The sequence below is a fragment of the Oratosquilla oratoria genome, unplaced genomic scaffold, assembly GCF_046742065.1.
Source record: "Oratosquilla oratoria isolate Oo_2021 unplaced genomic scaffold, ASM4674206v1 SCAFFOLD65, whole genome shotgun sequence".
Taxonomy (NCBI): Eukaryota; Metazoa; Arthropoda; class Malacostraca; order Stomatopoda; family Squillidae; genus Oratosquilla; species Oratosquilla oratoria.
The window spans coordinates 574,180-594,003 of NW_027467729.1; the positions used below are offsets into that span (position 1 = coordinate 574,180).

The window sequence follows — 19,824 nt, forward strand, 5'->3', positions numbered from 1 at the left end:
GAGGATCATGTTACCACAGCGATGGTAAGCAATGTCACGGGTGCTCCTATTCCTCTCTCTCTCCTGACAGTCACTTAGGCTCCTTTGAGGTGGTACACGTTGCTGATTTCCAGGATTCCCCTATTATAGTAGCTTCTGTTCTACAGTCTCCTCCAACACGTGACCCTGCTCACTTACCTTCTGAGCTTGCCACATTTGTAGGCGAGACTGATTTTCCTAAAGAGACGCCTCGTCTCCTTGGCCTGCTAGTTACCCACCGTCAGGCTTTGGCTTTACCAGGTGATCCGTTAGGGGTTACGGATCGTGTGGTTCATAGAATTGATCTTCAGCCAGGCACTCGTCCTATTTACGTCCCCTCTTACAGGCTACCTCACTCTCGTCGGCTTATAGCCCAGTCCTTGGTTGACGATTTGTTGAATGAAGGTGTTGTACAGGAGTCCCACTCCGAGTGGAATTCGCCTCTTCTCCTGGTGTCTAAGAAAGATGGATCTTTTCGTCCTGTTGTTGATTACAGGAAAGTCAATGAGGTCACTCTTCCTGATCATTATCCTCTGCCTATCTTAAGCGAGCTTCTTCAGTCCATTGGCAATGGTAATACGGTGTTCACCACCTTAGATTTAAAAGCAGGTTTTTGGCAGATACCCCTGGAGGAGAAGTCTAGTAAGATCACGGCCTTCCCGACTCCCAGTGGGCACTATGAATGGCTTCGTTGCCCCATGGGTTTGTGGAATGCTCCTTTGACTTGCCAGCGTTTAGTTAACTCCATTTTTCATGGCTTAATTGGGAATGGACTTTTTGTTTACCTGGATGATTTGATTCTAGTTTCCAAAGATGTGGAAAGCCACTTTTCTAAGTTGTCCATGGTCTTGCAACGTTTTGCTGAAGCTGGGTTGAAACTCAACTTACCCAAGTGTTCCTTTTTCAAGGCTAGTATCCAGTTCCTAGGTCATGTTGTAGACAAGCATGGTATCCATACCACTGGTGAAAAGATCAAGGCAGTCAGAGACTTCCCTGTACCGAAGTCGGTTGAAAATGTACGTTCCTTCCTTGGACTTGCAGGATACTATCGTGCATTTATTAAAGACTTTGCTTCAATTGCTTCCCCTCTCGCTCGCCTTCTCAAGAAGGACTCTTCCTTCCAGTGGCGTGATGTCCATCAGAAAAGTTTTGATTCCTTGAAGCTTGCTCTTACTGAAGCACCTGTGTTGGCTTTCCCTGATTATAGTATCCCCTTTACTATTTGTACAGATGCTTCTGGTACAGGTATTGGAGCTGTACTCATGCAACAAGTAGATGGATGTAGACCTCATGTTATTGCATATGCTAGTCGCATTCTTAACAAGCCTGAGTCCCGTTACTCTGTTACTCATTTAGAGGCCCTGGCAGTGGTGTGGGCTTTAAAGCATTTCCGTGATATCATTTTTGGATATCCTATTACAGTCTACACGGACCACACTGCTGTCACTCAGCTTTTTCAGGGCAAGAATCTGTCAGGTCGCCTAGCCAGATGGTTCCTCACGATCGAGGAATTCAATCCAACCCTAAAGCATGTCCCCGGGCGAGCTAATCATGTCGCTGATGCACTTTCACGGAATATCCCTGTTGCTGCTGTTACCTCACCTCACCTCACCTCACCCTCCTCCTGTTAGACCCGATAGGTCTGTCAGTTACCACGTCTCGTTAGGTCTCTCCATTGTTGACGTTCCTCGTATTTTCTATCCCTCTCAACCTCCTCCAGTGAAGTTCCCCTCTTGTGCAGGGCCTGCAGGATATTTGTTCTCCATCTCATTCTTGGGCGTCCCACAGGTCTTCTTCCTTCTGGTTTCCATAAGTAGTACTTCTTTGGATATCTTTGCTCTTCCATCCGCATAACATGTCCGTACCATCTCAGCTGTCCTTTCTCCACATAGTCCAGTACATTCTCAACCCCCATGCTTCTCTTATAACTTGATTCCTTATTCGGTCCACCCTTGTACATCTGTAGATAACCCTTAGTGCTCTCATTTCTGCGGCCTGTATTTTACTCCTTGTCCTACTGGTTAATTTCCAGGTCTCACATCCGTAACACATTACTGGTCTTAATATAGTTATATAGATAGTTTTCTTCACTTTCCTTGGTATCGCAGGATCCTTAAGAAGTTGGTATAGTGACTGCAGCTCTATATTGTACTTCTTGATTCTTTCATTTATTTCCGAAATATATCCCCTCCGCTGTTAAAATCAGCTCCCAGATATTTGAAGTTGTGTATTTTTCTTACTTCTTGGGTATCTATTGTAACTCCTCCATCTCCCGAAATTCTGCTTACGTTCATGTATTCACATTTTCCGACATTTAACTCCATTCCCATTTCTGTCAATTGCTCAGACCATCTGTCCACAGCTTCCTGTAAGGTCTCTAGATCATCAGCTATAAGTGCCACATCATCAGCATAGGCAAAAGTAACCGTGTTATCCTCCATCTGAATTATTTCTTTCATTATATAGTCCATGTACACAATAAAAAGCAATGGTGACAACACACTCCCCTGTCTCACTCCACTTGCTATCCCAAACCAATTTCTAGCTCCATTTTCGGAGATCACTGCGCTTTCAGATGTACGATAAAGTCCTTTTACTGCATTTGCAAGATGGGTAGGTACCTCATACTGGAAATCCTCAAGCACACCCCATAGTTTCCTTCTTGGCACTCTATCAAAAGCCTTTTGTAAATCCAGGAGGATCATATGTTTCTCAACATTCCATTCCCATGCCTTTTCAACCAGCATCCTCAATGCAAATATCAAGTCTGTGGTGCTTCTTCCTGGTCGAAAACCATATTGCCATTCACCCAGCTTCTTTTCAATACAATTCTTAATCTGGCCTCCAGTATTCTTTCATATACCTTTCCCATATGCGGCAAAAATGATATTTCTCTGTAGTTACTACAGACTGTCCGGTCCCCTTTCTTAAAGATAGGACATATCAGAGCTTTACTCCATTCCGCGGGCACTGTTGCTGTTTTATATGCTGCATTGAACATAGACACTAAATATGGCAACAAAGTCTCTTCTGCTTCTTTAAAAATCTCCGCCGGCAAGCCATCGCATCCTGCAGATTTTCCATTCTTCATTCGTTTAATTGCTGCCTTTACCTCGTTGGATGTTATTTCCAAACTTTCATCATTTCTCACTTCTCCCATCTCCCAATGGTCAGCCACCTCGTCCTCATTAACATTCAGCAACTCACATTCTCCATCTATTGTCTATATCAGCAGGGTTTGTCAGGATGTTACCCTCCCTATCTTTAATGGTTGAACAAGTTTCCCTGCTTCCTTTACGATAGCTTTTTGCTAAACTATAAGGTAATTTCCTTCCAGTAGTAAAATCATCTTCTAACTGTTCTCCTAGTTGATCCCAAAATTTTCTCTTTGCTATTTTCTTTATCCTTTCAGCCTCTTTCTTTGCACTTTCGTACATTAATCTGTTTTCCCTTGTTCTTCTTTTCATCCATGTGCAAAAAGTCTTCATCTTTTGTTTCACTGCTTCCCTCACCTCTTCAGTCCACCAAGGGGTCTGTTTCTTTCTTTTCCCTTCTGCAATATTAGTCAACTTGTCTTTAAGATAGTTCCACATATGTTCAACAGCTTGATCATTCTGTACTGTCACCTCATCTGCGATTTTTCCGTTCAGCCTCTGCTTAATCTCACCCTCTTTTAGCTTGACCAGATTGAGTCTTCTTCTTTTTGGGGGCGGCCTTGATCTTAATTTCTTGAAAGTTAGTTTGGCCACCACTAGCCTGTGGTCAGCATCCATTGACTCCGAGGGAATGCTCTTTACATTTGATATATTTCTCTTATCATTGCAGACTATAAGATCTATCATTGATCTGCATACGTATTCCCCTCTATCATTGCTCCATCCATACCAAGTCCACTTATGCGACTCTCTGTGTTGAAAAAAGGTGTTCATTATTTTCAAATTATTCAGGGTACAAAAATCCAAAACCCTCTCTCCTACACCAAAGACTCCAATGACATCCTCATATCCTACCCTGTCTACTCCGACGTGTCCATTCCAATCTCCTATTACAAATATTTTCAATCTTTCATTAAAGAGATCAATAGCAGCCTGTAGCATCTCGTAGAAGTGTTCTTTTTCTTCTGTTGTTCTTCCACTCTGCGGTGCGTATATTTGTATAACCCCTATTTTCTCTTCCCTCATCCTTAATACGCATCCTATTATTCTTTCACTTATATAGTGAATTCTCTCTATACCTTTAGCAAGGTCTGGGCTAACAAGTATTCCCACTCCATGTCGAGCATCATCCTTTCCTTTCCATACAAGAGTGTAATCGCCATGTACAATCTTCCTACCTTCTCCTCTAATTCTAGTCTCTGCCAGACCCAGTACATCAAGTTTCCTCCTTTTCATCATCTCAACAACCTCCTCCTCCTTATCCTTCAGGGTTGCACAGTTTATAGTTCCCAGCAGAAGAGTTTTTCCGAGCACATGTCCATTATCGGTCCTAGTCGTCTCCGTTTGGTCTACCTGATTCCGAGGCGTAGCGTGAGTTTCTCGAGCAAAGTATAGATAACTGCCGGCTTGCTAGGCCTGTCGCAGTCCACCGCTGTCGTTAGCGTTACCCAGGGGGCCCCTCTTGGAGGTGACAGTCGGAATTTACCCCCCCGCTGCTGTTACCGTGATTCATAACTTTTCCCTGCAGGATCTGGTCAAAGCTCAGCGTGAAGACCCTGTTTGGTCTGCTGTCATTTATGCTTTGGAGTCTGGTGATGATTCCACCTTACCAGCTTTACCAGTACCTCTGTACCAATTTTCCCTGCAGGACGAAGTTCTCATTCGTAATGTGGAAGTGTTTGAGCAAGATGTGGCACAGCTAGTGATCCCTGAGTCTCTAGTTCCCGTTGTTTTGTCCCTTGCTCATGATGCCCCTCAGGCTGGTCACCCAGGTCGTGACAAAACTCTGGCTATGGCACGGAAGAAGTATTTTTGGCCTAAAATGCGACTAGACATTAACTCTCATGTAGCCCGGTGTAGTTCTTGTGCCCAGAACAAAGGTTCTACGAGCACTGCTCCCATCTTAGAGTACCCTACTCCTTCTCGCCCTTTTCAGACTGTGGCTATAGACCTTTTGCAACTGCCTCGTAGCACGCAGGGCTCTGTGTATGTCCTTGTGTGTGTGGATCATTTTAGTCGTTTTGTGATCTTAGCTCCCTTACGTAACAAGTCTGCACCAGTTGTAGCACATGCTTTAGTTTCCCATGTGTTGTGTCGATACATCACTCCTTCGGTGCTCCTTAGTGATAATGGGACTGAATTTAAGAACGAGGTTTTGGCAGGTATTTGTGAACGTTATGGTATCAAACAGACATTCGTGACTGCTTATCATCCAGCGTCCAATGGTCTTGTGGAGAGGACGAACAGGAAAATTTTAGAGATCCTACGTCACCTTGCTAGTGATTTTCATGAGTCTTGGGAGGATTGGCTTCCCCATGTTAGTGCTTGTATCAATAGCACGATTAATGTTTCCACGGGCAAAACGCCTCATTATGTTATTTTTGGATCTGAGAAACGGCTCCCATATGATGTGCTTGACAGCCCTGCTCTTCCCCTCTACAATGTAGATGACTATAGTAAACTACAGAGTTACGTGCTGCATGACATTTATACTTCTGTTAGAGATAAACTGGTTGTTTCAAAGGTCGACATGTTGAAACAACAACATGCTCGTGCAACACCTGTGACCATCAGTGTGGGTGATCATGTTTTCAAAAGCATCCCTGATCGCCAGTCAAAATTAAATTGTAAGTTTGTGGGCCCCCTTTTGGTGACTGAACGCCTACATCCTAACAAGTTCAGGATTTTTTACCCTTCTACAGGCCTTAGCGAGATTGCACACGTTGATAGGCTCAAGAAGACTCAAGTGCCTATCCCAACCTTTACCCGGCCACCTCCTGGGCCCCCAGCAAGAACTTTCCCTTGTCTCGCTACCCATCATTGTTATGACCTTAGGTCAAGGAGTCCTGTAATTACCTGAACTCTCATTGTGTAATGTTCTGTATGCATGTAATTACCTGAATTTTCATTGTGATGTTTCCCATTTATATACCAATGTAATGTTTTCAATTTTTGTATTATTGTGATGTTTCCCATTTGTGTTGTCTTGTATTGTATTTTGTCGTGTTTAGATGTTAAGTATTATGTCCCGAACGTCCAGGAATTGCTCTATTTGTCTTTTGTTAACTGGCGCCAGTCTTATGTTCCTTTTTGTGTTTGTATATGTTGTCTTTGTGTACTCATTTCTGTATATGTTCGGCGACTGGCGGTCGACGGTGGCCGGGACCCGACATCCGAAACTCTGGCATCTCACGTATAGTATACGGGGCGGGTAGTCTCGGCCGAGAGGCCGGATGGCCCCCACCCCTAGCGATTCGATCCATCCATCCATCTACCCGACGGTTCACCTACACAGATAGCTAGCTACCTATCTAGCGTCAACGCCAAGCTACCTGGTTGATCCTGCCAGTAGTCATATGCTTGTCTCAAAGATTAAGCCATGCGTGTCTAGGTACAAACCGATCGAAGGCGAAACCTCGAATGACTTATTAAATCAGCTGTGGTTCATTGGAACATATCCACCCACCTGGATAACTGGTAATTCTACAACTAATACATGCACACAAGCTCCGACCTCAGGGGGTACAGCGCTTTTATTAGATCAAAACCAAACGGCCCTTTGTCCGACACACCTGGTGAATCTGAATCTTTTTGGACTGAGCTTACGGACCCTGGCCTAGCCACAGACCGAGCTAGGTAGTATACAGGGTGACCGTCTTGGCCGCTTGGACCCGACATCCGCAAATCTGGCATCTCGCGTATATAGTATACGGGGTGGGTAGTCTCGGCCGAGAGGCCAGATGCCCCCGACACCTAGCGACCGGATCTATCCATCCATCCACCAAACGGTCTATCTACAAACATAGCTAGCTAGCTATCTAGAGTCAACGCCAAGCTACCTGTTTGATCCTGCTAGAAGTCATATGTTTGTCTCAAAGGTTAAGCCATGCATGTCTAAGTACAGGCCGATCTAAGGCAAAACCACGAATGGCTCATTAAATCAGTTGTGGTTCATTGGATCTTATCCACCCACCTGGATAATTGGTAATTGTAGAGGTAATACATGCACACAAGCTCCGACCTCTGCGAGAAGAGCGCTTTAATTAAATCAGTTGCGGCTGAGTAGTATAAGGGGTGGCCGTCCTGGCCGCTGACCGTGGCAGACCACCCCTCGGACGGGCTAAGTGGTGTTGGGCGACTGGTTGTGGACGTTGGCCGGGAATGGGGTGGCCACTTCTTTCGCCCGACATGCCCCGTCCCGTCCGCTGACCGTGATGGAGTACCCCGCGGACGGGCTAAGTGGGGTTGGGCGACTGGCGGTGGACGGTGGCCGGGAATGGGGTGGCCACTTTTTTCGGTTGACGTGCCCGGTCCTGGCCGCTGACCGTGGCGGAGCACCCCGCGGACGGGCTAAGTGATGTTCGGTGACTGGCGGTCGACGGTGGCCGGGACCCGACATCCGCAACTCTGGCATCTTGCGTATATAGTATACGGGGTGGGTAGTCTCGGCCGAGAGACCGGATGGTCCTCACCCCTAGCGATCCGATCCATCCATAGCTAGCTATCTATCTAGCGTCAACGCCAAGCTACCTGTTTGATCCTGCCAGAAGTCATATGTTTGTCTCAAAGATTAACCCATGCATGTCTAAGTACAGGCCGATCTTAGGCGAAACCACGAATGGTTCATTAACCCGTGGATGCACGGTGGGGTCAAACTGACCCCAAGCGAATTTTAAACTTAAGATACTTTAGTTTCAAGTGATATATATGAACATGGCTTTGTGACTTTTCCCAAATAATTGAAAGTTATGTTCTAGGTTCAGTAATTTTCAAAAATAGATCATAATAGTCTCCAATTTAATAGTTACACTATTCCTGCACAACTGGGGTCAAAATGACCCATATCAATGTAACGTTAAATTAAATCTGCATAAATCACCCTCTGTATTACAGTTATCAAATTAAATATGTACCATTTTTACAGGCATTTTACAGTGAATATAATATGTAAAAGTGAAAACTTTTAATTTATAGCTGAGAAAATTCTTCATTCAGAAAGAACTGTCAGATAATGTCAAACACGCAACAAATGTCAAGATTGGAAACTCATCACAGAAAATGAGCTACATTCTTCGTGGCGTCTATCGCAGTAAAAACCAAGCTGTAAGGCAATTATGGAGCCCCGAATTTGGCCCTCCAATATTTTCAAAGACCATGTCAGTGAAAAGATTCGAGGACATACGACGAGCGTTGCGATTTGACGATCCTACAACTTTTAATACCAGGTTAGCAAGGGACAAACTCGCCGATGTTCGTTTATTGTTTGATGGATTCGTTCAGAACTCACAGCGTTGTTACGCACATACTGAATGTGTTACTGTTGACGAGGAACTCTATCCGTACAGGGGGCGTTGTAGATTTATACAATACATGCCTTCAAAGCCTGCGAAGTATGGATTGAAATTTTGGTTACTCACAGATGCAAAAAGCTACTATTTATCAAATATACAAATGTACACTGGCAAAGATGAGTCGAGAACTGAAGAATTAGGAATGCATGTGGTACTCTCTCTTACCCGTCACTTGTATAGTTCTGGGAGAAATATGATGTGTGACAACTTTTTTACCAGCCTGAAGTTGGAACGTGAACTTCCACAGAAGCAAATGTCGTTAGTTGGGACTATTCGCAACAACAGAAGAGAAGTTCCTAAAGAATTACGTGAAGTAAAACAGAAAAAAATGCACGAAAGTGTTTTTGCATATTCAGAAGATGGAATACAGATAGTTTCTTACAAAGCAAAAAAGAACAAGAATGTTGTACTCCTATCAAGTCAGCATACATCAAACAAATTGGATGAATCCATCAAGAGAAAACCAGAAACTATCCTCTACTACAATGCAACCAAGGGAGGTGTTGAATATATATGTTGATTCCTGTTCACTAGTTATAACTTTATTTTGATGTGATATTAGAAGAAATATTTTCTTTCAATATCTATTGAGTTTACTTTGAAGCACGTATGTTTGTACATTGGTTCATTATATATTATTTGTTTTGCCTTTATGGTATCAAGAAGTGATGTCTCTCTTTATATACCGGGTATAAAATATATATACTAACACTAGAAATATTTGATTTGCCTTTAATATGCTAAAATACTTTACAAAAGAGGTTGGGGTCAAATTGACCCCACGGTGCATATTTGCTGGAAAAAAATCGTGAATCCACGGGTTAAAACAGTTGTGGTTCATTGGATCATATCCACCCACCTAGATATTTGGTAATTGTATAGCTAATACATGCACACAAGCTCCGACCTCTGCGAGAAGAGCGCTTTAATCAAATCAGTTATGGCTAAGTAGAATAAAGGGTGGCCGTCCTGGCCGCTGACCGTGGCAGACCACCCCGAGGACGGGCTAAGTGATGTTGGGCTACTGGCGGTGGACGTTGGCCGGGAATGGGGTGGCCACGTCTTTCGGCCGACGTGCACCGTCCCGTCCGCTGGCCGTGACGGAGCACCCTGCGGACGGGCTAAGTGGGGTTGGGCGACTGGAGGTGGACGGTGGCCGGGAATGGGGTGGCCACTTCTTTCGGTTGACGTGCCCGGTCTCGGCCGCTGACCGTGACGGAACACCCTGCGGACGGGCTAAGTGATGTTCGGCGACTGGCGGTCGATGGTGGCCGGGACCTGACATCCGCAACTCTGGCATCTCGCGTATATAGTATACAGGGTGGGTAGTCTCGGCCGAGAGACCGGATGGCCCCCACCCCTAGCAATTCGATCCATCCATCCATCCATCTACCCGACGGTTCACCTACACATATAGCTAGCTACCTATCTAGCGTCAACGCCAAGCTACCTGGTTGATCCTGCCAGTTGTCATATGCTTGTCTCAAAGATTAAGCCATGCGTGTCTAAGTACAAACCGATCGAAGGCGAAACCTCGAATGGCTTATTAAATCAGTTGTGGTTCATTGGACCATATCCACCCACCTGGATAACTGGTAATTCTACAACTAATACATGCAAACAAGCTCCGACCTCAGGGGGTATAGCGCTTTTATTAAATCAAAACCAAACGTCCCTTTGTCCGACACACCTGGTGAATCTGAATATTTTTGGCTAGTATACAGGGTGACCGTCTTGGCCGCTGACCGTGACTGACTACCCCGCGGACAGGCTAAGTGATGTTGGGCCACCAGCGGTGGACGGTGGCCAGGAATGGGGTCGTCACTTCTTTCGGCTTTCGTGCCCCGTCACTGCCACTGACCGTGGTCAAGCACCTCGCGGACGGGTTAAGTGATGTTCGGCGACTGGCGGTCGACGTTGGTCGGGACCCGACTTCCGCAACTCTGGCATCTAGCGTATATAGTATAGGAGGTGGGTAGTCTCGGCCGAGAGGCCAGATGCCCACCACCCCAGCGGTGGAGCACCTCACGGACGGGCTAAGTGACGTTGGACGACTGATGGTGGACGGTTGCCGGGAATGGGGTGGCCACTACTTTCGGCCGATATGCCCCGTCCCGTCCGCTGACCTTGGCGGAGCACCCCGTGGAAGGGCTAAGTGATGTTCGGCGACTGGCGGTCGATGGTGGCCGGGACCCGACATTCGCAACTCTGGCATCTCGCGTATATGGTATACGGGGAGGGTAGTCTCGGCGGAGATCCCGTATGCCCCCCTACCCCTAGCGACTGGATCCATCCATCCATCCACCCACCCAATGGTCTAAGCCAAGCTACCTGTTTGATCCTTCAAGAAGTTGTTTGTCTTAAAGGTTAAGCCATGCATGTCTAAGTACAGGCCGATCTAAGGCGAAACCTCGAATGGCTCATTATATCTGTTGTGGTTCATTGAATCTTATCCACCCACTTAGATAACTAGTATTTGTAGAGCTAATACATGCACAAAAGTTCTGATCTCAGGAAGTAGCGCGATTTTATTAGATCACAACCAAACTGCCCTTTGTCCCGCTGGCCGGGAATGGGGTGGGCACTTCTTTCGGCCGATATGCCCCGTCCTGTCCGCTGACCGTGGCGGAGCACCCCGTGGAAGGGCTAAGTGATGTTCGGTTACTGTCGGTCGACGGTGGCCGGGACCCGACATTCGCAATTCTGGCATTTCGCGTATATGGTATACGGGGTGGGTAGTCTCGGCCGAGAGGCCGGATGCCCCCCACACCTAGCGACCGGATCTATCCATCCATCCACCAAACGGTCTACCTACACACATAGCTAGGGAGATATCCAGCGTCAACGCCAAGCTACCTGTTTGATCCTGCTAGAAGTTATATGTTTGTCTTAAAGGTTAAGCCATGCATGTCTAAGTAGTGGCCGATCTAAGGCGAAACCACGAATGATTCATTAAATCAGTTGTGGTTCATTGGATCTTATTCACCCACCTGGATAATTGGTAATTGTATAGCTAATACATGCACACAAGCTCCGACCTCAAGGGGAAGAGCGCTTTAATTAAATTAATTGTGGCTGAGTAGTATATGGGGTGGCCGTCTTGGCCGCTGACCGTGGCAGACCACCCCGCGGACGGGCTAAGTGATGTTGGGCGACTAGCGGTGGACGTTGGCCGGGAATGGGGTGGCCACTTCTTTCGGCCGACATGCCCCAATCCGGCCGTTGACCGTGACGGAGCACCCCGCGGACGGGCTAAGTGGGGTTGGGCGACTGGAGGTGGACGGTGGCCTGGAATAGGGTGGCCACTTTTTTCGGTTGACGTGCCCGGTCCTGGCCGCTGACCGTGGCGGAGCACCCCGCTGACGGGCTAAGTGATGTTCGGCGACTGGCGGTCGATGGTGGCCGGGACCCGACATCCGCAACTCTGGCATCTCGCGTATATAGTATACGGTGTGGGTAGTCTCGACCGAGAGGCCGGATGCCCCCCACCCCTAGCAATTCGATCCATCCATCCATCCATCTACCCGACGGTTCACCTACACAGATAGCTAGCTACCTATCTAGCGTCAACGCCAAGCTACCTGGTTAATCCTGCCAGTAGTCATATGCTTGTCTCAAAGATTAAGCCATGCGTGTCTAAGTACAAACCGATAGAAGGTGAAACCTCGAATGGCTTATTAAATCAGCTGTGGATCATTGGAACATATCCACCCACCTGGATAACTGTTAATTCTACAACTAATACATGCACACAAGCTCCGACCTCAGGGGGTACAGCGCTTTTATTAGATCAAAACCAAACGGCCCTTTGTCCGACACACCTGGTGAATCTGAATATTTTTGGACTAAGCGCACGGACCCTGGCCTAGCCACAGAGCGAGCTAGGTAGTATACAGGGTGACCGTCTTGGCCGCTGACCGTGACTGACTACACCGCGGACGTGCTAAGTGATGTTGGGCCACCAGCGGTGGACGGTGGGCAGGAATGAGATGGACACTTCTTATCGGATGTCGTGCCCCGTCACTGCCACTGACCGTGGTCAAGCACCTCGCGGACGGGTTAAGTGATGTTTGGCGACTGGTGGTCGACGTTGGCCGGGACCCGACTTCCGCAACTCTGGCATCTAGCGTATATAGTATGGGAGGTGGGTAGTCTCGGCCGAGAGGCCAGATGCCCACCACCCCAGCGACCGCATCCATCCATCCATCCATCCATCCATCTTATTAAATAAAAAAACAAACGGCCCTTTTTGGCCCCTTCTTTTGTCCGACGTGCTCCGTCCCGGCCGCTGACAGTGGTGAAGCAGCTTACGGACGGGATAAGTGATGTTGGGCGACTGGCGGTGCACGGTGGCAGGGAATGGGATGGCCACTTCTTTCGGCCGATATGCCCCGTCCCGTCCGCTGACCGTGGCGGAGCATCCCATGGACGGGCTAAGTGATGTTCGGCGACTGGCGGTCGACGGTGGCCGAGACCAGACATGCGCAACTCTGTCATCTCGCGTATATAGTAGACGAGGTGAGTAGTCTCGGCCGAGAGGCCAGATGCCCCCTACCCCGAGCGACCGGATCCATCCATTCATCCATCCATCCATTCTACGGTCCACCTATACAGAGAGCTATCTAGTTATCTAGCGTCAACGCCAAACTACTTGTTTGATCCTGCCAGAAGTCATATGTTTGTCTCAAAGGTTAACCCATGCATGTATAAGTACAAGCCGATCTAAGGCGAAACCACAAATGGCTCATTAAATCAGTTGTGGTTCATTAGATCTTATCCACCCACCTGGATAACTGGTAATTCTAGAGCTAATGCATGCACACATGCTCCGACCTCAAGGGGAAGAGAGCTTTTATTAAATCAGTAATGGCTAAGTAGTATACAGGTAGTATACAGGCTGGCCATCCTGGCCGCTGACCGTGGGAAACCATCCCGCGGACAGGCTAAGTAATGTTGGGTGACTGGCGGTGGATGGTGGCCGGGAATGGGGTGGCCACATTTTTCGGTGGACGTGCCCCGTCCCGGCAACTGACCGCGGCGGAGCACCCCACGGACGGGCTAAGTGACGTTGGGCTACTAGCGGTGGACGGTGGCTGGGAATGGGGTGGCCACTTCTTTCAACCGACATGTCTCGTCCCGGCCGCTGACCGTAGCGGAGCACCCCGCGGACGGGCTAAATGATGTTTGGGCATTGGCGGTGGAAGGTGGCAGGGAATGGGGTGGCTACTTCTTTCAGCCGACGTGTCTCGTCCCGGCCGCTGACAATGGCGGAGTACTCCGCGGACGGGCTAAGTGATGTTGGGCGACTGGTGGTCGACGGTGTACGAGACCCGACATCCGCAATTCTGGCATCTCGCGTATATAGTAAAGGGGGTGGGTAGTCTCGGCCGAAAGGCCAGATTCCCCCCACCCCCAGTGACCGGATCCATCCACCCACCCATCCACCCGACGGTCCACCTATAGATAGCTAGCTAGCTATCTAGCGTCAACGCCAAGCTACCTGGTTGATCGTGTCAGTAGTGATATGTTTGTCTCAAACATTAAGCCATGCATGTCTAAGTACAGGCCGATCTAAGGCAAAACCTCGAATGCCTCATTCAATAAGTTGTGGTTAATTGGATCTTATCCACCCACCTGGATAACAGGTCATTCTAGAGCTAATTCATGCACACAAGCTCCGACCTCAGTGGGAAAAGCGCTTTTATTAAATCAGTTATTTCTAAGTAGTATAGAGGGTGGCCGTCCTGGCCGCTGACCGTGGAAGACCACACCATGGACGGGCTAAGTGATGTTGGGTGACTGGCGGTGGACGCTGACCGGAAATGGGGTGGCCACTTCTTTCGGCTGAAATGCCCCGACTCGGCGGCTGACCGTGACGGAGCACACCGCGGACGGGCTAAGTGATATTGGGCGACTGGCGGTGGACGATGACCTGGAATAGGGTGGCCACTTCTTTCGGGCGACATGCCTCGTCCCGGCCGCTGACTGTGGTGGAGCACCCCGCAGACGGGCTGAGTGATGTTGGGCGACTGGCGGTAGATGGTGGCCGGGACCCGACATCTGCAACTCTGACATCTCGCGTAAATAGTATACGGGGTAGGTAGTCTCGGCCGAGAGGCAAGATGCCCCTCACTCTCAGCGACCGGATCTATTTATCTATCCATTCACCCGACGGTCCATCTACACAGATAGCTAGCCAGCTATCTTGCGTCAACGGCAAGCTACCTGGTTGATCCTCCTAGTAGTCATATGCTTGTCTCAAATATTAAGCCATGCATGTCTAAGAAAGGCCTATTTAAGGCGAAACCTCGAATGGCTCATTAGATCTGTTGTGGTTCATTGGATCTTATCCACCCACCTGGTTAACTGGTAATTCTAGAGCTAATACATGCATGCAGCTCAGACCTCTGGGGGAAGAGCGCTTTTATTAAATCAGTTGTGGCTAAGTCGTATACTGGGTGGTCGTCCTATCTGCTGACCGTGGCAGACCACCCCGCGGACGTGGTAAGTGATGTTGGTCGACTGGTGGTGGATGGTTGGCGGGAATAGGGTGGACACTTCTTTCGGCCGACGTGCAATCTCGGTCGCTGACCGTGACGGAGCATCTCGCGGACGGGCTAAGTGATGTTGGGCGACTGGCGGTGGAAGGTGTCCGGGAATGGGGTGGCCACTTCTTTCGGCCGACATGCCACGTCACGGCCGATGACCGTGGCGCAGCATTCCGCGGACGGGCTAGGTGATGTTGGGCGACTGGCGGTCGACGGTGGCCGGGATCCGACATCCGCAACTCTGGCATCTCGCGTATATAGTATACGAGGTGGGTAGTCTCGGCCGAGACCATGGATGCCCCCTACCCCCAGCGACCGGATCCATCCATCCATCCATCCACCCTACGGTCCACCTACACAGATAGCTAGGTGGCCATCTTACGTCAACGCCAAGCTACCTGGTTGATCCTGCCAGTAGTCATATGCTTGTCTCAATGATTAAGCCATGCATGTCTAAGTACAGGCCAATCTAAGGTGAAACCTCGAATGGCTTATTAAATCAGTTGTGGTTCATTGGATCTTATCCACCCACCTGGATAAATGGTAATTCTGGAGCTAATACATGCACGTAAGCTCCGACCTCTGGGGGAAGAGTGGTTTTATTAATTGAATTGTGGCTAAGTCGTATAAAGGGTGGCCATCGTTCCCGCTGACCGTGGCAGACAATCCCGCGGACGGGCAAAGTGATGTTGGGCGACTGGCGGTGGACGGTGGCTGGGAATGGAGTGGCCACTTCTTTCGGCTGACATGCCCCGTCTCGGCCACTGACCGTGGCGGAGCACCCCGCTGACGTGCTAAGTGATGTTGGGCGACTGGCGGTGGACGGTTGCCGGGAATGTGGTGGCCACTTCTTTCGTCCGACGTGCCTCGTCTCGGCCGCTGACCGTGGCGCAGCATTCCGCTGACGGGCTAAGTGATGTTGGGCGACTGGCGGTAGACGGTGGCCGGGACCCGACATCTGCAACTCTGACATCTCGCGTATATAGTATACGGGGTGGGTAGTCTCGGGCGAGAGGCCAGATGCCCCCCACCCCCAGCGACCGGATCCATCCATCCATCCATTCACCCGACGGTCCACCTACAAAGATAGCTAGCTAGGCATCTAGCGTCAACGCCAAGTTACCTGGTTGATCCTTCCAGTAATCATATGCTTGTCTCAAATATTAAGCCCTGCATGTCTAAGTACAGGTCGATCTAAGGCGAAACCTCGAATGGCTCATTAAATCAGTTGTGTTTTATTGGCTCTTATCCACCCACATGGATAACTGGTATTTCTAGAGGTAATACATGCACACAAGCTCCGATCTCAGGGGGTAGAGCGCTTTTATTAGATCAAAACTAAACGGCCCTTTGTCCGCCACACCTGGTGAATCTGAATATCTTTGGGCTGAGCGCACGGACCCCGGCCCGACCCCAGACCGAGCTAAGTAGTATATAGGGTGGCCGTCGTGGCCGCTGACCGTAGCTGACTACACCGGGGACGGGATAAGTGAGGTTGGGTAACCGGCGGTGGACGGTGGCCGGGAAGGGGGTGGCGACTTCTTTCGGCCGACGTGCTCCGTCATTGCCGCTTGTATCGGGGTGGCCAATGCAACCGTTTATAAAAATTAAGATTTTTGTATTTGATATAAGCTCTACAATAATGAGCGTGTTGTCGCTTCGTAAGCTAGATCACCACTGGTTCTTAGCGATGCGACTACGCCATACTTGGCAGGTAAACATACACGCTCAAACTGAACACATGGTTCTTACAATGATATATAAAATATATAATAATAAACATATACGTTTAACTGAAGACTTGGTTCTTACAATAGTATATAAAATATATAATAATATATAAATAATATTACAATTACGTATGTACAACACACAATGAATATTCTATGTCACCATTACATAGCTCGGCCACCACCACTCGGTGACCCCACCGAGCAAACAAAAAGTAATGACTAGGCAAGACAAAAGCAAACATAACACAGTCCATACACATACAAAGGTGAATACAAAAGTGTGGAAAAGAATAACATTAGCACACCCTAATACATAAACAAGAATACAAGAATATATACATAAGAATCACATACAACATAATGAAGGTACAAAAGAAACACACATAAAAATTAAATAAAAACTGGCGTCAGTTAACCAAAATACAAAAGACAGCATTTGTCGGACTTCCGGGACATGACACTTAATAGCTAAACAAGAGGTACACACACAAATCAATACACTTAACAGAGAGAGAAAAAAGACACAAAGTATAGGGCAAGACAAACAAAAATAACAACATAATAATGTACATATTCAGTTATGAAGACACAGGACCCTTTGAACGGAGATTATAATGATGAGGGGCTGATACAGGAATAGTTTGAACAGTGAGCTTTGGAGGAGGCCGGGTAAACGCCGGTATGGGCACCTGAGTGACCTTAAGTCTGTCCATATTCACCACTTCGCTCAGTCCCTGTGAAGGATAAAGGACCCTGAATTTGTTAGGATGCAACTTCTCATTAACCAAAAAGGGGCCACTAAATTTACAGTTTAACTTAGATTGGCGGTCTGGCATGCTCTTATAAACATGATCACCAACAATGATGGTAACAGGCTTTGCACGAATATGTTGGTATCTCAACATTTCGGCCTTGGAAACAGCAAGTTTTTCTTTCACAGAGTCATAAATGGCATGCAACGTGTAGACTTCTATCTTACCTCCATCTTTACTTACATTCAGTCTCAAATATTGCTTTTCTTCGGAACGTACGTTTTTCTACCTAAATTATCTATACGTTCCACTTTATTGTTGTGGGCTTGCTTCCAAATTGGAGCTCTACTTACTCGTAGACTCGACTTAAGTTCCATTTTTTACATTAACTCAGGCCAAACCAAGCAAACAATCCATGGCAATATATATACATATATATATATATATATATATATATATATATATATATATATATATATATATATATATATATCTTTTCTATGTTACGCACTAATGTGCGGTCGTCTGGATGCAGATTTCTGAGTAGAGTACTGACGTCCATGGTGTTTTCCTCTAGACGTCTTTCGGCTCTAATTAGCCATCTTCAGGAGGTGTTGTCTGGTTGAATTGTTGACAGAGAATGACGCGGTTTGATCGTGTGGCAGTATATATCGGCGAAGAGCGGAGTGCCCAAACGTCCGCCCGCCAATCAGCGCGCGGGGTGCATCCTCTGTCTTCTCGTTGGTAACGACGTTTCAGGTTGCTGCTGTATATTAATAGCGGGTTTTTTATTGTAAATTAGCACCGCTTCTGTCATCTTTAGTCTTCTGGTGTCATTGTTTCTTTCAATGATGACGGTGGTGCCTTCCATATGGTGTCTCTTAAGTGTTAGTCCATGCTCGTACAAGTAGTGTCTTCTTATGGCGCCGTCCTGCAGATGTGCTGAAATTCTCTTAGACAGTGTTGTAGTGGTGACGCCAATGTACCGAGAATTTAGGCGACTGCAGTCACCACTCGAGCAAGTATGTTGGTACACGACGTTCACCTCCTGCATTTCACTTGTCTTAGGGAGGCAGCTATTCTTGACAACTAACTTGGATGTCCTTCTTGTTTTGTAGTAGATGACGAGGTCGATTTTTGAATAAGGGTCGGAGGAGGTAAAGGGGGTTATCTCGGCATTAAAACTAAAATCCCCTGGCCCTTCAGGCATCGATGCACACATACTCAAACGTATGCCAGACAACATAATCTCACACATGACGACACTATATAACAGCTCACTAGCCTCTGGGTACTTCCCACAACTATTCAAGGCCTCCCATACCATCCTCATTCCTAAACCCCAGAAACCCGCCTCAGCCCCCCTTTCATATCGGCCCATCTCCCTTCTGGAGTACTTTGGAAAGGTGTTCGAGCACGTCTTAAGCCGCCGCCTGACCGTGTACCTAGAGACGGAGAATGTGCTGAGGGACTGCCAGTTTGGTTTTCGGCCGGGGCGCGGTGCAGAAGACGTAATATCCATAATCACTCAATTAAGTACAAATTGTACCACAACTTCGACTTTGCCCTGCCGTTCACAAGGTTGCTCTGCAACTACCTGGACGACAGGTCAATTAGAATAAATTGGCGGGGCTGTCTGTCCCAATCTTTTGTGCCGAAGGCTGGAGTACCGCAAGGGTCAGTCCTTGCCCCCACTCTGTACAATCTATATACGAATGACCTGCCAGAGCCGGCTTATCCTCGCAACCAGGCTCTAACTCTTTCGTATGCGGACGACACTAACCACATAAGTAGACACAAAACGCTGCAGGGAGCGTTACACGTAATGCAAAACATCCTAGACGGGGCACACGCGTGGGAGCAACAGTGGCGCATTAAGACCAACGCGTCGAAATGCAATGCTGTACACTTCCGCTGCAAACGAACCAACAGAACAATCACAAACACTCCTCTTAAAATAAACAACACAAACATCCCAGCGAAGGACCATACCCGTGTGCTGGGTAGCACACTTGATAATGGCCTTACCTGGACCCCACACTTCCGCAAGCAGGGAGCGAAGACTAGGGCTGTGCTGGGTAAGCTCAGACGCTTCAAAATTGCAACACTGAGAACCAAACGTCGATTGTACCTAGCCCTCGTCAGACCGATTCTGTGCCAGTCCCCGGGACTAAGCCAGCTGACATGTGCCACTAATAACTACGAGCATCAGAAGGTTCAGAATGCCGCTGTCCAGTTCATCACGGGCTCGCGATGGAGCGACTTCA

The 19,824-nt window shown here is 47.9% G+C and overlaps 1 protein-coding gene across 1 annotated transcript; it reads right to left on the bottom strand.

Annotated features, from left to right (window-relative positions):
- Positions 1-2,779: 2,779 nt before the first annotated feature.
- LOC143023832 (uncharacterized) lies at positions 2,780-4,199 on the bottom strand. Its single transcript, XM_076182464.1, has 2 exons — positions 3,639-4,199; positions 2,780-3,241 (listed from the first exon to the last, which is right to left on the bottom strand). The coding sequence occupies exons 1-2, from the start codon at positions 4,197-4,199 to the stop codon at positions 2,780-2,782; spliced, it is 1,023 nt and encodes a 340-aa protein (XP_076038579.1).
- Between the last annotated feature and the right edge of the window lie 15,625 nt (positions 4,200-19,824).